At 52.7% G+C, this 15965-nt stretch overlaps 1 protein-coding gene across 1 annotated transcript in view; it reads left to right on the top strand.

The window, feature by feature from the left end:
- SNX9 (sorting nexin 9) overlaps window positions 1–5650 on the top strand; it is a 105560-nt gene extending 99910 nt beyond the window's left edge. The window contains 3 exon segments of the mRNA XM_082729572.1: window positions 303–417; window positions 2177–2268; window positions 3939–5650. Coding sequence (XP_082585698.1) covers window positions 303–417; window positions 2177–2268; window positions 3939–3986 — 255 coding nt within the window. The 3' untranslated portion in view covers window positions 3987–5650.
- Window positions 5651–15965: the final 10315 nt, after the last annotated feature.

Here is a 15965-nt window from a genome sequence, read left to right as displayed (position 1 = left end):
CCTGTGTCCGTCTCCTGTGCACCTCTGGTCCTGGCACAGGCTCGGATATTACAGAAACAGAGTGCTGTTTGCTTTTCATGCTGCTGTAGCAGAAAACTGTCCATTTTGGCTTAGCTCTGTTTTTCAAGAATAGCAACCCTTTTGCTTCCAAGTGACTTGCAGGAAGTTACATTCAGGCGCTCGCCTGCGTTCTCACTTGGTGGCCGGTCAGTTGTAGAAGACGTCGGCGCCGTCGCATGTGAAATGAAAGGCTGGTCCTTTGTGCGTCATTCTGTTAACACTCTTGTGTTCATATCTCACAGGGAGCGATAGAGAAAGTGAAAGAAAGTGATAAGCTGGTGGCCACCAGTAAAATCACCCCCCAGGACAAACAGAACATGGTGAAGCGAGTTGGCACCATGTCTTACGCATTGCAAGGTAAGGCCCGGGTTTGGGTGTCGCTCACACAGACGGTTTCAATCCTTGTCGTTTCCCTGGCTGGAGAGAAGGCCCTCTGTGGACCACAGCTAAGCCGACAAGAGCTGATTTAGAGATTCCTCCCAAGCCCATTGTTTGCAGGGTCCCAGCGTTGATGCAGACGGACCCGACTGAGAGAGCCGGGGTGCCGGCCTGATGAAGCCCGTGCTTCTGTGTCAGGCCTCAGAGACAGTGAAGATCTTTCCTTCATCTCTGCTCCTGCGCGATGCTGTGTTAGATCCAGAGTTCAGCTTTCAGCAGTTTGTAACCTCTGTCCCTCAGGACCAGAGAATGTGAAGGGAGTTTGGACATGGCTTTTTCAGCAAAATTTGAGTGTTAGTAAAAAGATACTAAATAATTTTTATATATTTGAGTGCTTTCCGGCACACGGGAGCCACGAACGGGTTTTTCCTGTTTCGGTAGACAGAGCAGGCATGGGCAAAGGAGAAAGGGGAAGGATATTCTAGTTGGAACAAACCCACACAGAATAGCGGGACAAGATTTTCTCACTGGTCTTCAGGAGGAAGATCAACTTACAGGCTGTTGGGGGTAAGTGTCAGTGATGGTGGCGGGCCTTGAGAGCTGGCAGAAGAGCCTGGTCTTACTGGGGGCATTAAGAGGCCACTGGAAGGCTCTATGGTGAGGGGCAGGGAGGTACACAGCTCAGGGAGAGGGTGGGAGAGGTTGGCGGGCAGTCGTCAGAAAGCCCACGCAGGACACCGCTGCCTCTGTGGTCTGAGAGTCGCAGGCACGAAGAAGACATGGTGCTCGGGGAGAGAAGGAAGCGCGTTTGCAGACTTGCCCAAGGAACAGCCCTCAGGACTAGGGAGTGCGTGGGACAGAGGCAAGAGTGTCTGAACGGGTTCCAGAGCCGAGGCAGCTAGGGGCGGGAATGGAAAAATCTAAGAGAAGATCTGGCTTCCGAAGGGGTTGAAACGGGGGATTTGGCTTTGAACTTGTGTGTGAAGTTTTCCAAACAGATAAAGGAGAAGCTTTGTACGACTTCAGATAATACAAGACTCAAAACAGCGCCCTTACGGTGGGCGTGTGTGCCAGCAGCTGGCTTGCTAGGTGCACAGAATGAGGGAAGAGGCAGGTAGAGGTGTGACGAGGCCTCTGCTGAGGTGGTGGGGGGCGCGGGGCTGGTCCCGAGGGACAGAGACGGTAAGGGAGCCATCTGTGAGGACATAAATTCAGCAGAGCTGGAGAACAGGGGTCCAGAGCCTCTCACCTGGCAAGAGGTTGGGTTCTGGGAGCCCTGATACTCCGAGCAGCCAAGTCCATCCAGAAGAGGGTCCCCCTGCAACTCCCCCATCCCTACAGCCTTTCAAGGGCGCCCCGAGAAACCTGTCCAGGCAGCTGCAAGAGGGGACAGGGTGGGACCCACTGGGGGCCTCAGTGGGTCCTGTGTCACCGACAGTCTGCAGAGAGGGAGCCCCACGCCGGCCTCCTGCTCAGTCTCTCCTGGGAGAGCAGAGTCCACACGGGGTGGTTGTGTGTGTTGGGTTGCGCAGTGTCTCATCTGCACGTCAACAGGAATCATCCCTCTGCGGGGAAGTACGTTGCCCTCAGCGATGCAGATGATATTTGTAGCCTCTTTGCAAAGTGAAATGTCAGGGACTGGCCCTGCCCTGAGGCCAACCGGGGCAACGCAGCGGAGCAAGCCCGCTGGCCTGTGGAAGGCCAGGGGGACTGACTGATGCCTTGGTTTTTGTTGTAGCTGAGATGAATCACTTCCACAGCAACCGCATCTACGACTACAACAGCGTCATCCGCCTGTACCTGGAGCAGCAGGTGCAGTTCTATGAAACAGTAAGTCGGCCGCCCGCCCCGGGCCCTTTGCACACACGCACGCACATGGAGGACTCGTGCTCACGTAACTTTGACCATATATAAAGTTAGTCTGCCTGTATTTTTTAATCCTACGTAATAAACGAAAGGAGGTTAGTTATGGAGTAGGGGTTTTTTAAATCCCTTTGAATTATATCTGCCTTTTCCTTTTTGAATCCCACTGGGTTAAAAAAGTTTTCTCGTAAGGAAGAAGGGGTAGTGGATGCTAGTTGTGAGGCCCCTAGAAATCCTACGGGGAGGTCCCCACCCCCAGCCTCTCTGTGCCTGGGGACAGTGCAGGACAGGAGGGCCCCGGCTCGGCAGGCCCTCCGTGGGGATGGAGCTGGCACCGCGGGCAGACTTCGCAAAGGAGCTTTTGTTGTGCACCAGAGGAGCCTCAGAGAGAAAACGAGAGGGAGAGAAAGCTCACATATTTTCAGTTAGGGAACGATCACTGAGATGTAAGCTTTTGTGCCTGCATAATTTTGTTGTTTACTGGCGTGTGCAGAGAACAGAGAGGTAGCGTGTAAGCTGAAGCTCCGGCACCTGAAGGCAAGTTCCCGAACCGTATCGCTGACCCCGTGCGGGTCACCATGCTCAGTGTGCCACTCGTGCCATGCTCTGCTCCGCGAGTGTTGAGGGCGATGGCAGACCAGCCCCACACTCAGCGTCCGTGCGCGTGTCCCCTTCGGGCGAGACAGTGCAGGAAGTATGGGCTCCCGCAGCAGATCCTTGAACGGCAGCTGTGACCAGGGTGCTTGCCGCAGAGTGTGAATCGTGTGTGGGAAGCAGCTGGTTTGGGAGCTGAGCTTCCAGAAGGAATTCCCTTAAGCACGCTTGTCCCTTACAGCGTGCAGTTCCTGGGCTCTCTGTGTTAACTAGCGCTGCCCCACAGTTGCCTTCGCGTACTGGAATCCAGGTTGCTGTTGTTCTGCAGTAGAAGAGCCTTGAAGGGCACCTCTTGAAACTCCAATCATGTTGATTTGTTAGATAATCTCAAGCCCAAGTGAGGTTTAATTATCAAGGACACTGTGACTTGATGACACTTAATCAGTGTCTTTGTCGGATGTAACAGTTTTAGGAGAAAGCAGTGCTTGAATGCTAAAGTTCACTTGCTTTTCGGTGGAGCAAACCTGTATTAAGCGCGTAGTATATACTAAGCACTAAGCACAGATCCTTGGGCTCCAAGAACAGCCGCGACATCCGTGTCCTTGGGGAGCGTGTGTTCTCCCTGGGGGAGGCCTGGGCACGTAGCCATGGCTGCGGTCCCGCACGGGCTCTGTCATGGGGGCGCCGATGGTCTGGGAGGTGTGTCCAGCAGCGGGGGCCCGGGAGTCCACGGGTGTCCGACAAGACAGGGCAATCGTGTAAGTAGGACACCCACCCTCGCCGGACCCCTGATCTGGAGATGCTGCTCCTGAGAGAGACTGGGGCTGTGCCGGAAAGAAGGGGGACCTCCTGTAAGCTGGGGGCACCATCTGGGGTTGGGGAGGGCTCCGTGGCTGGTTGGTGCTGGAGGAGACTTGAAGCTTAGCCCAGTTGAAGCCTTTGAAATGTTTGCAGAGTCTAACTGGTAGGAGGAGGTGGGAGGGGTCGTGCTGTCCGGCCCCGGTGGGCCTGGGCGTCTCAAGGTTGTCTCGTTTCTTCACCAGATCGCAGAAAAGCTGAGGCAGGCCCTCGGCCGCTTCCCGGTTATGTAGAACACAACAGAACACCGAGAGAACTCCGAAGTGCTTCTTTCTGACTTTGGGCAATGCAATTTTATTTCTTCCCCCTTCACCCCTTCATCAAAAGCAAAAAGGAACGAAAGACCGAAAACCAAAAAGAAAGAGTTGCAAAAAACTGTGTCTATTTTATTAACCAAGTTCGTGGGGTTAGTCTTATTTGGTTCGTTTCCACATCCATTACTGAAAACAATGGAAATTGTCTCTATTTTTGGAAAGTACTTAAAGTTATCAGAATTTTGAATGGAAAATTAGGGGTTCCCCCACTGATATTTTACATAAAATTGTAATTTGTACGTCGTCCATGATCTTCTGGGTCTTACCCAATGTCAGATAATTACTAATTGCTTTCTTAAAAATATGAAATATACCAGAATAAAAAATATATATGTTTGTATATTTTTATAACTCTTTTCAGTCCCGTGGGATTCCTTTCTACTTAGGAAGCTCTACATGCCTTTCACTGACATATTTATGACTCCAGTGCTTCTGTTTCCAGGAGGGAGGAAGCCAGGAGGGGCCCTGGGGGCTGCCGGCGCCCTCCCAGGAGGCTCAGGGCAGGAGAGGGGGGCTCACGTGTCCCCTCAGAGCGAGCAGTGCAGCAAAAGCCCAGGATCCCATTCACTGCCCGCACTTCCCTCAGGAACACTGCTGACTGTCCCCTTCCACAGGGGTGGGGGGGCTTCCTCCCCAGGCCTGGTGAAGGCATGGTTCTTGCCAGAAGGAATACATTGACAGGGGTGGGCACGTGTCTACAGGGCTCTGACTCTGCTCCCAGGGCTGGAGCTGCTGCGCTGGGGCCTCTGCTCGGGGGAACAGACGTCCTCCCCACAGAGCTTCGCCCCGCATTGGTGTCTTCAGCTGTTGAGTCAGAGGTACTGAGACCTGTTTCCGAGGCCGTGATTTGCCACTTACTTTGGAGGGTAGACAAGTGAACGGGGGTGTTAACTGAAAACGTGGAAACCACAGCGTGGTAGGCCTCTCCGTCCCCCAGGTGGAAGCGCTTAGGGACTGATAAGGGTCACAGGCTGAGTCGTGCACAGCGGTCCCTGGAGCTTTTGGTCTCTGTAAGGACAGCGTGATGGTCAGTGATGTGTTCCTGACCGCATCTGGAACTTGCGAGGGGATTTTTCTGATCACCGGCCTCCAGACGGAGGCACACAGCGAAAGCTAATGGCGGCCGACTGTCAGCTTTAAACCCGAGCGCTCAGATACGCACACCGCCCCCCCCCAGTGAGCCCATCCCCCACACTTGCCTTATGACCTCTCCCCACTGCTTTCATTCTCCTGACCTAGCGATGACAGTGTAGACGATGGAAGGTTTGGGCCAGCACAAATAAAATGAAACCAAAAAATAAGTAGCAGAGGAAATTGAATGAACATGAGTATGAGAATTTCTTGCTCTTTAATATCACGGGTTTTGTTAATGTTTTATAAGTAATTTTCCCTACTTGATTTTTCTTTTATAAAATCTCATAGAACAATGTTTAAGATACAGCCATTTAATATATGTACAAATTGTAAAGAATATGTATAAATGTTTTACACAAATGTAAGAGCATGTAGAAGCCAACATATAAGTAAATTGTTTAAAAAAAAAAGACTGTACAGTAAATTCTGAAAGCACTTTTTCAAAAACATTTTTGGTGTTTGTGTGATTTATTTTCCTCCTTTTTTTCTTTTTTTCTTCTTTTCTTTTTTTTTTTTTTTTTTTTTTTGGATAATTGCTTCTTGCTTCCAGCTCCTAAAAATAGTCCAGATAATGAATTTTTCCCCAAAACCTAATTCTCCTGATATGAATTAATATTTTAATTCCTTAAGTCAGAGTCACCAGTCTTAGAAGCACGTCTTAATCACTAAAGAGCTGTAAGCACAGATCCTGATGCCGACCGAGCATATTAGCGATCCGTAGAGAAGCAGCCGACGGGGGTGTGTGTGTGTGTGTGTGTGTGTGAGAGAGAGAGAGAGAAGTGATGTTGGCTTGTCTCCATGTGCTGTAACCTAATCCTGTGATGTAAAAATCTCATGTCACACGATAAGAGAGTAAGAGGGGAAAGAAATCAAATACTTGCTCTACACACATGCACACCGTATTCAAACAAAATAAGGAAATTTGACAGTTAAAATCCTTTCATGGGCACACAGCAGTGGCTGTGGCCGGGTCCACCTTGGTGAGGGAAGTGGACGTTGCCGAGCCCACGCATAACCTCGGTCCCTGCCACCGTGGGACTTTGTTCAGGAGCCCACTGGGACATGACCGGGGCAGCTGGGGAAGGAGGTGGACTGGGGTCCACAGACTGGGTCATCCTAGCAACTTGAAGATTAAAATCCTCTTCTCTGAGGCCATCTTTCACGGGCATTTTTGGGACTCAGAGATCTTCACTTTTTTGAGGACAGGTCTGTCCACATTCCTCTTCCCCAAATGTCTTTCTCACCAGTTGTCCAGTCCTGTTCCTTTCAGGTATCTGCCATCCATCAGCCCGACCATGGCCACAGCCCAAGAATGGACAGGGAATCAGTTGCCCATGAGGCCATCTGTCCTTCCGAGCTGCGTGAGCAGCCGGGCGCACTGCTCGAAGTTCTGGCCACGGGGAGGCTGTCCCTTCACCGTGTGCTTCAGGGGTGTCCCGGGAAGATGGTGCCGTAGCTGTCTGCTTTCAAGTGGCGTCTACATCCCGTGCAGAACCATCTGTAAACCAGGCCTGAGGCTTCGCTTCATCCCTTGGCTGACCTTCGGCAACTCCCCAGGCAGCCACAGGTCAGGCCGGGAGAGGAGGATGGTGTAGCGGAGTGCGGACCGTGGGCCTGTGGGCCACTCGTCCCCACAGGGCCTGTTCACATACGCTCCACTTCCCTTTGCTGATGGGGTGCTGCCCTGTGTGCCCAACTTCATGGCCCGATGGGACAGATAGCACCCAGTTCACGATGGCAGCTCCAGTCGCGATGGGTAGCTTGGGGGGCCCATGGGTAGGCGTTCAGTCTCTACTGAGGCCCAGTAGCAAACCCAGAGCTGTTTCTCACAAGGGGAATCATTATCTGGGCGGGTGGGGTTAATAGCAAGGCTTGGCTCCAAAATCCTAAGGGTTTGCTTTATTACTCACCTCTAGGGCCCTGCCAAAGGCTCCAGATGGCATCCCTGACTGCTCTGACATTCCAGGTGCCACTGGCGGTGCTGGATCCCATGGCCCCAGCCTGGGAGCAGAGTAGCCTGTGTTGGCGGCCTGGACCTGCTGGGAAGCCGTCTCTTGTTCTGGGCCCCACATCAAGTATCTGTACACCCTGTACAGATGGCCCTATTGGTGGCCCTGTTGGTCTGAGGAAGGGGCCAGGAAAATGAAAAAGGAACCTAAGGAAAAAGGATGGCAGGAGATACTCAGAAAAATTGTAGCTGGCTGTGAGCCAGGGAAAGTAACAGGAATTTGAAAGTGAAAAAATTACCCATTGCAACATTGATGCTTGGAAAATGCTCCTTCAAGATGCAAAATTTTAATGACCTAGGGTGCATTTTGTGGTTCCTATAGGATATGTTGACTTTTGATTTTTATTTGTACCAATCTTTATCACAGAAGAGCTATAATTACAGAATAATTTATAATCTTTACAAACCTCGACGCTGTAAAAATCAGTATTTGGAGAGGAGAGGTGAAGGCACAGTGAAAGAATGGCGTCAGTCTCCTTGCCAAGGCTGTCCACACACGCCTCTCCTGCAGCAGGCAAAGGGCCCAGACGGAGCAGGGGACGATGAGCCAGTTTGTCTAAAGGCCGTGGAACCTCTGGGGAGGAGACTGTTCCGCTTGGCAGTCAACGTTCAAAGGTCCGGAGGTGGAAGTACGGGCCGCATCTTAGACCAAAACAGGAAGTTGAAGGAAGTAATCGGTCTTTGGGATTGGCAGAGCTCTGTGGGGGGGGTAGAGAGACCAGCAAGGGGTGTCGTTTGGGCCAGGCCAGACCAGCGGCTTGAAGTTGCAAAGGTAGTGTTCTGGGGAGTTCCACTGCAGAGGGAGTGCATGGAGCAGAGTTGGGGAAGCCCGCACAGTGGGGTTGGTGGTGAGTCATTCATTCTGGAGAAAAGCCACTGACTTCCTGAAAGTAATGTTAAGTTTACCAGCATTCCGGAGTCATGTGCTCCTCCCTGGGGATAAAGTGACGTCATAGCATGTGGCAGGGAGCCGGGGACACAGCCCCCTCGGCTCTCCTGCAAGTCTTCTCAGCCTGAGGTCACGGTGTCTCCAGAACGCATTTCCTGAGGCTGGTCCTCTGGTCTGGTGGGTAGAAGTCCGAGAGGCCTTAAACGTCCTCCAATGTAGAGAACAGCCCTCACCATAAAAAATTATCCACCCAGGATGTCCGGAGTACCCAAACTGGGAAGCCCTACTTTAAAGCAAACAGACAAGGGGCACCTGGGGGGCTTAGCCGGTTCAACGTCTGGGTCTTGGTTTCAGCTCAGGTCATGATCTCATGGGTGGTGGGTTCGAGCCCCAAGTTGGGCTCTACGCTCAGCAGGGAATCTGCTTGAAGGCTCTCTCCCCCAGTCCCTCTCCCCAACTCAGATGCATCCTCTCTCCCAAATAAATCTTTTAAAAAATATATAAAGCAAACAGACAATTACTCTTTGCCTGGGGGCTAATAGATGGTCCCGGGTCCATACAGAAGGTGCTCAGTAAATGCATGTGGATGAGGATGAATGTAATGGTCAATAAATGCACGCGGTCATCGATAAAATATAAAAGAGCCCAGGGTGATGGGGAATAGAGGCAGCAGGAGATTCGGTGAGGCTAAAACCGCAGCACTGGGACCAGGGAGCAGAGCCGAGCGCTGGACAGACTCCCTCTACACCGCACAGACCTCAGCACACGCTGCTGAGTTCAGCCCCGGCACCGAGGAGCCCCCCAAAGTGTGAAGACTGGCCTTCCCCTGCAGGAACCCTCCGTAGCATAAAGACACCTGAATTGTGAGGTGGAGCATCAAGTCTGACAACAACGTCTGTCACCTTGAACAAGTCTCACAGGTTCTCTGCCCTCAGTCCCTCCTCTGCGGAGAGCCCAGAGCCCCTCCCGGCTCTGGGAATCTCCCTGAGTCGCTTAGACAGGAGGAGGCTGGGGGCCTCCTGGCTTCAGCTGGGGCCAGCACCTCTTTGGGACAGCCACCCCAAGGGACCTCTGGAACACAGTCCCAGTGGGCTTCAGGGCAGGGTGGGGTGTGTCCCAGAACCTTCTCCCATCACCTGTCACCCCTGCCACCAGTTGCACCAGCCGCTCCAGACACATGTCACTGAGCAGGAGACAAAGGGGGGCCTCTGAGCAGGTGCCGTCCAGGCTGAGTGTCGGACACCCTCTTTCTGTTCCAAACCTTCTTGATATCAAAGCGGTCAGCAAGCACGAACTCACTCCATAGCAGTAATGAGGTGAGGCATGGCTGCCCACGCTGTCTTCTAGAATAGTCACTGCCTGTTTTCACACACGGGGGCGTCCGAGTCCAGGAGGGGCACGCCTCTGCTCCAGGCCTCTCCGGCCCCTCCCACATCTGGAGCGCATTCCCTGATTCCCTTTGCCTTGGCAGACCCTGATGCTTCACGAATGCCAGCGGAGCTCCAGAACCTTCCCTCTTCCCAGAGTTGGTGTTGGCTGAGTTACAGGGAGGGAGACTGCTTCTCCCCAAGGCTTGTGGGCGTGCCCACCTGTGCCTTCCCAGCCGCACCCGCAACACCACGGTCCCCCTGGGGGGCATCCACATCGGCTGAGGCCCTTTGGGCTTACTGTCTGGACTTTCAGTCCAGGGTCGTGGGACGTAGTCTGGCTGGATTATGGACTCACCCGGACCTCAGGGAGAGGCCACGTGTCAGGCATGAGAGCCACGGTCCACGGAAGGGACAGCCAGCAGGCCAGACGCTGCCAAGAGCAAGCTGGAGTCACTGTGTCAGGCAGGGTCCTGGGTCCAGCAATGATGGGGGCCGCAGAGGACCGCAGCTCCCACAGATCACAGGGACCAGCGCCCGCTGACAGCGCCCCACAACCGAGAAGGAGCAGAAGCAGAGGAGGTCTGTGCGGGCCCCAGACTGACTCGGTCCCTTTGCAAAGGGAGGGTTTTGCAGCCGTCAGACCCTTCAGACCCTGGTCACTTAAAAAAAGGCAGTGGCCCCAGGAGGTTCTGCCCCATCGGTCGCTGAACAGAACCGAGATCCTTCCTTCACGGCTTGAACACAACAAACACTAAGGGCCGCAAGCTGACCCGGCCGGGACGGGGGCCTCGTCCCAGCTACGGGCCCACAGAGGGACTGCGAGTCTGGGTCGTTACCTTCCTACTTTCTGTGTTGCCTTTTTTTTTTTTTAAGATTTTATTTATTTATTTGACAGAGAGAAATCACAAGTAGGCAGAGAGGCAGGCAGAGAGAGAGAGAGGAGGAAGCAGGCTCCCCACTGAGCAGAGAGCCCGACTCGGGACTCGATCCCAGGACCCCGAGATCATGACCTGAGCCAAAGGCAGCGGCTTAACCACTGAGCCACCCAGGTGCCCTGCCTTTTTTTTTTTAAGATTTTATTTTTTTTATCAGAGAGGGAGAAGGCGCACATGCGTGAATGGGGGAGCAGAGGAGGCACAAGCAGGTCTGGCGACAGCGTCACAATCTGCTCAGTCTCCTCACATAGACGTGGGCCACCCTCCGTGGCCAGCTGTGGCTTTCTGGGGGCCGCACAGGGGCAGCGCCCCCATGCCCCCCAACTCTGCCCAATCCTCTCCTCCAGCTGCCCTTCCCATCCTGGCTGCCTGGGCGCCACCCCCCACCGAACGTGGATTCTCTGGCTCCTCTACTCCGCCAGACCACAAAACTCAATCCAGTCTCCCCCTCCCCGTTCCGGGCCTGGCATCCGCGTTCAGGCAGGAATTCGGGGCCAACATGGGGCTCACCCTGCTTCTTTCTCTTCTGTCAGGGATCAAAGTCCTGCACCGCCTGGTGTCCAATATCTGAACCCATTTTTCACGTATTCTCTCCATTTTTCTCTTCATTTAAGGAGGGGTAGCTGGCCTCTCCTCCACCACCGTTGCTAAAAATGGAAAGGATATTGTTTATTTTTAAAATCTAAGGCCCGGGTAGCTTTCCTGCTCACAGAGAGCACTTGGCGCGCGCACCCCTCTCGATCTCTTCTACTTTGAAGCCGGTTCCAGCTGTCCCTGTGAAACCACTTAAAAGCATAAAGTTGAACAAAAATCAAAATAGCTGCATGAATGCTTTGGCGGGGCTCCATTTAAGTTTTCTTTTAATTTTCATTTTTTTAAAAGATTTTTATTTATTTATTTGACAGATCACAAGTAGGCAGAGAGGCAGGCAGAGAGAGGGGCGAGGAAGCAGGCTCCCCACTGAGCAGAGAGCCTGCAGCGGGGCTCCATCCCAGGACCCTGGGATCATGACCCGAGCCAAAGGCAGAGGCTTTAACCCAGTGAGCCACCCAGGTGCCCCTAATTTTCATTTTTTTAAAGGTTTTATTTATGTATTTGAGAGAGAGAGAGCATGAGCAGGAGGAGGGGCAGAGGGAGGGGCAGGCTCCCCACCTCGCAGGGAACCCAGTGTGGGGCTCCATCCCAGGACCCTGAGATCAGGACCTGAGCCGAAGGCAGACACCCAACTGACTGAGCCACCCAGGCGCCCCTGGGCTCAGTTTTAAACTGAGTGACCATTTTTCTCGCTCTCGTCTGCAAACCTCCCCTCCTTCCTTGGCCTTCTGTTTCAGGATCCCAGGATCCCCACCCTCTCCCAAAACATATGAGGCTGACGGCAAGTGCACAATTCCTATCGAAACCGGCTAGATCCTGTATCTGCCTGTAAAACCCCAGTCCCTTTCTGGGCCAGGGTGGGGGTGGTAGTTTTGAAGGCCTTCACCTGCTTCGGCCTCCTTTGCCCGGCGAAGCAGTAAAGCCAGCGTGTTCCTCTTCCGAATTCCGTCTTCAAGTTCTGGCTCAGGGGCGAGGCCCGGAGGTGGATTTTGGACAACACCTGCGGGAGGCAGTACAAGTTTAATATGTCATGGCTCCCGCCTTCTCTGGGCCCACTGAGGCACCCCGCTTCCCCGTCTCCACAAAGTCAGGCGTCCCTGTGGTCCCTGTGCCAGCCAGAGAGCATTGTGCGCCCTTGCACGTGGACGCACGGGATGGCGGGAGCGCGTCTCCCAACTCTTCTCCGCGGCGCACAGGGACAATGGGAGGGGGCGCTGAAGGGTGCACGGGGCTTAGATGGCAGAGGAACACACAGAGGGGAGGTGGCCCGGGGAGCGGCTGCCCCCCCCCACCACACCACAGAATTTTCAGGAGCTAGAAGTAACCCCTGCCACGTTGAGCCACTGAACCGGAGTTGTGTCTTAACGTAGCACGGGCTACACCGCACCCACCCCCCCTCTCCAGGCCAGTGTAGCCGCTCATGATGGCGCCAGCGTAGGAACTCACCCTGACCCTAAAGCAGGAGTCTGGAAACATGTTGACTCAATGAAGCAGACATAGTTGAAAATGAACCATTTGGAAAACTCTCCATCCTCCTCCAAATAAAGAGCAGAAAGAAGCAAAAACAAAACAAAAATTTACAAAAGCCAATAAAGCACTTTGGGGAGATTGAGTTCTTCGGTTGATGTGTTTAAGTCACCCCAGACAGATGGATCTGTTGCAGTGCAGATGGGCCTGGTGTTCCCGCGGCACACCTCTAAACAGACGGGACAGTGAGTTCCCATGAACCGTAGCCAGATACCTACAAGAGAGGAAGCACGGACGCCTCCCCCTCCCCGGGGAATTAAGGTTTTTCTTGAGGAGCCCTGTATGCTTGACCCTCTTCTTCTGATAACGTTAACTGCATTTTCTAGTACCTTGGAAATGTCTTCGTAGTTAACATCTACTTCCCGCCGGGGCGCCTGGGTGGCTCAGTTGTTAAGCGTCTGCCTTTGGCTCAGATCATGATCCCGGGGTCCTGGGATCAAGCCCCACATCGGGCTCTCTGCTCAGCAGGAAGCCTGCTTCTCCCTCTCCCACGCCCCCTGCTCCTGTTCCCTCTTTCGCTGTGTTTCTGTGAAGTAAATACATAAAGTCTTTGGGGAAAAAAAAAAAAAAAAAAGATCTACTTCCCACCATCTTTAGAGGTACTTGTGTGAGCAGCTTTTTCTAACTTGCTTCTAAAATAGGAATTCTTGGCCTTGTGGTCCCCGTAATATCAGGTGTGTGCATCAGTGAGTTGTAGCTGGGGTGCAGGGGTGCAGGGGTCCCAGACGGACCAGGGTCAGCCACTCACCGCAGATAAAACCCCAAAGGGTCGTGGAACAGGAAAGGGATTTACTCCAGTGAGGCCAGTGCCGGGAAGACAGTGGACTAGCATCTCAAAGACAGTCTCTGAAGTCCTGAAAGTAATTCCAGGTTTATCCAAGGAGAACATGGGGCAAAGGTGGGTGGGCACGTGCAGGTGGGCTGTGAAGGCCATGTGCGTCCCTGGCATGGAGTCCGTCATGGCCAAGGATGGTCTTGCTGGCTTAGGGCAGGCCAAGTTACTTGGGGCTGGGGAGCGGGGGTGGGTTTCGGTTCCCATCACAGGGAGGCTTCGCCCACAGATAGGGTCTTCCGTCTGAGCGGAGAGACCAGCTGGAAAGTTTGAGGTCAAAAAGGAGGCGGCCGAAAACCTTCTTCAGAACCACAGACGATTATAGGGTTCCTATTCGTGTGCATGCCTTGCATTTTTCTCAGATGGGGAGCCCCCACTGATGCTAACATTTCTGGGAAAGGGCTTTATACCTTGCATTATCTTTTGAAAGGGACGGGTGACTCGGCTAAGGATTCAGAGCTGGTGCTTTCCCGACAGAGTCCAGCTCACGACTCGTCCGCCGCATCCCGGTCTCCTTCCTCCGTCCCTTTCCTTATCACGCGCGGACTGATGGAGCGCTGCGAAGAGAGAGATGGGTCACCTCGCAAGTGGACAGGAGGTAGTTCCCTCTTGGCCCTCAAAGCTTCCAGCAGTTTCCCCCAGACAGCTGTCTGAGCGAGACCCAGTATTTCAGTCCGTGGGGTCACTGTGGAGAGCACCAGGGCTCCGGACGCCCAGAACCTTGTGGTAAGAGGTCACAGACGGCAGAACCGAGGTCTGCTCTCCACCTCTGGCCAAAGGGGAGGTGAACGGGAAAGGAGCTGAGCCGGAGGAGAAAAGAGAGGCTCGTTCTGCTTCAGAGCCAGTGGCCCTGTGTGGCTCCGAGTAAGGTGTGAGATTTTTGTAGGATGGGTTTTGGAAAGGAGAGAAAGTTATGGCAGAGAAGGGAAAAGAGAGGGCAGTAAGGAGAGTGCAAAGACCCTGGCTGTCTTCGTCCCTGTAATGATCTAAATAAATCCGTGCAGGCCGGGGCGCGGGGTGGGGGCGAGCTTGGAGACAGACGGCTCTCTCACCGCAGACACTGCGCTCAGCCTTCAGGGACCTGGATGTGGATTTCTAATGTAAGTTGGCTTAGAAGCACAAACTCTGGGGTATTTTTATAGGTCAAAAGCCATGTCTTGGGGTTCCTGGGGGGGCACAGTCAGCTGAGCATCTGACTCTTGGTTTCGGTTCAAGTCATGATCTCAGGGTGGTGGGATCGAGCCCGGAGTCGGGCTCTGCACTCAGCATGGAGTCTGCTTGAGATTCTCTCTCTCTCCCTCTGCTCCCACTCATGCGCCCATGCTCTCTGTCGCTCCAATAAATAAATAAATACATCTTTTTTTTAAAAAGGCCACGTCCTTAATGAGAAACAAGCAGAATACCTCTTTTAACAAGGAATCCTTTGGGAAACTGCAGAAATAAGGACCTAAGAGGGATAGGAGCTAAGTGGCCTTAGGAGGTCACAGTTCCCTTTTACTTTCCGTCTGGCTCCCAGAGCTGTGACAGACCCTTTCTTAGTTCTCATTTTTGTTCCAGCTTAGGTGGATTTGTGTTCAGTTTTGTGGTTAAAACAGTCCCCAAGGTTGATCTGAGAAAGGCTGTCGTGTTTATTCACTTGTGGTCTGCTTTGTCTTTCATGCTCCCTGCGCGGACACGTCTGTGAATACAGGACAAGGTGACCTCCTGCTTCTAGAGCTGTGCAGAAAATACCCATGGTCCGTGCCTTCCTCAGCAAAAGAGGACAAACACTCTGGCCGGAAATCATCAGCAGCACCATGGAAAAACCACGTTTTCTCAAAGAGAGAAAATATGAAATCAGAGACCATGTAGCCAACAGGAAAAAACACAGGGTGAGAAGTCCGGAGAGTGATATCTAATAGCAAGTCTTCTCAGGGCTTCAGTGTCTTATAGCAAATCAGAAATCATTCCTGTCCTTTCCACTTCAGGATTGCTTTGGGAGGAAAGAAATGACATATGGAAAAAATTAAAATAACATAACTGTTTCTAAGACAGCACTAAGCCTTATGCCACAAAAACAGCAAGAGAGATGATCTTGTGCTGGCTGTTCTAGACACAGGAGACACTGTTGGTCAGCCAACCACAAACCCATTCTTTCCCATTCCTTTTTCTCTCTTGTCCATCCCAACCAAAGAGTTGGGAAAAGTCCCTTTTATAGCTAATGCTAGGCATGTGACACAGTTCTAGCCAAGGAGACTTCAGTGGAAATTTGTGGAGGCTTCTGGAGAAAGCCTTTTGCCTTTTTCTTACAAAAGAGACAGAGCTGCTTGAGATCCCTCTCTTCTTTCTACTTCGAATATCAATGTAATGGCTGGAGCTGAAGCAGCCATTTCGTGATCATCAGGATAACAGGCCAACATGCTAATGATGTAGTAGGTTGGGTCTGAGGACCCAGAAGGGGCCCAGCAGGACCAGCGAAGGTGGTCCTCAATTTTGTGCAGGATAGAAATCAAATGAAAGCCAAGAAAGTGGAAGCAGAGTTTATTGAATAGCATAAGTGACAGGTAGAAAATAGCAGACAGAGTGTCTGGGAGACTTGGAGAGGATATGAAAATGAGTCTCTTTGTTAT

This window comes from Mustela nivalis, assembly GCF_964662115.1.
Source record: "Mustela nivalis genome assembly, chromosome: 5".
In the NCBI taxonomy this organism is placed as follows: domain Eukaryota; kingdom Metazoa; phylum Chordata; class Mammalia; order Carnivora; family Mustelidae; genus Mustela; species Mustela nivalis.
This window is presented reverse-complemented; position numbering and strand designations above follow the sequence as displayed.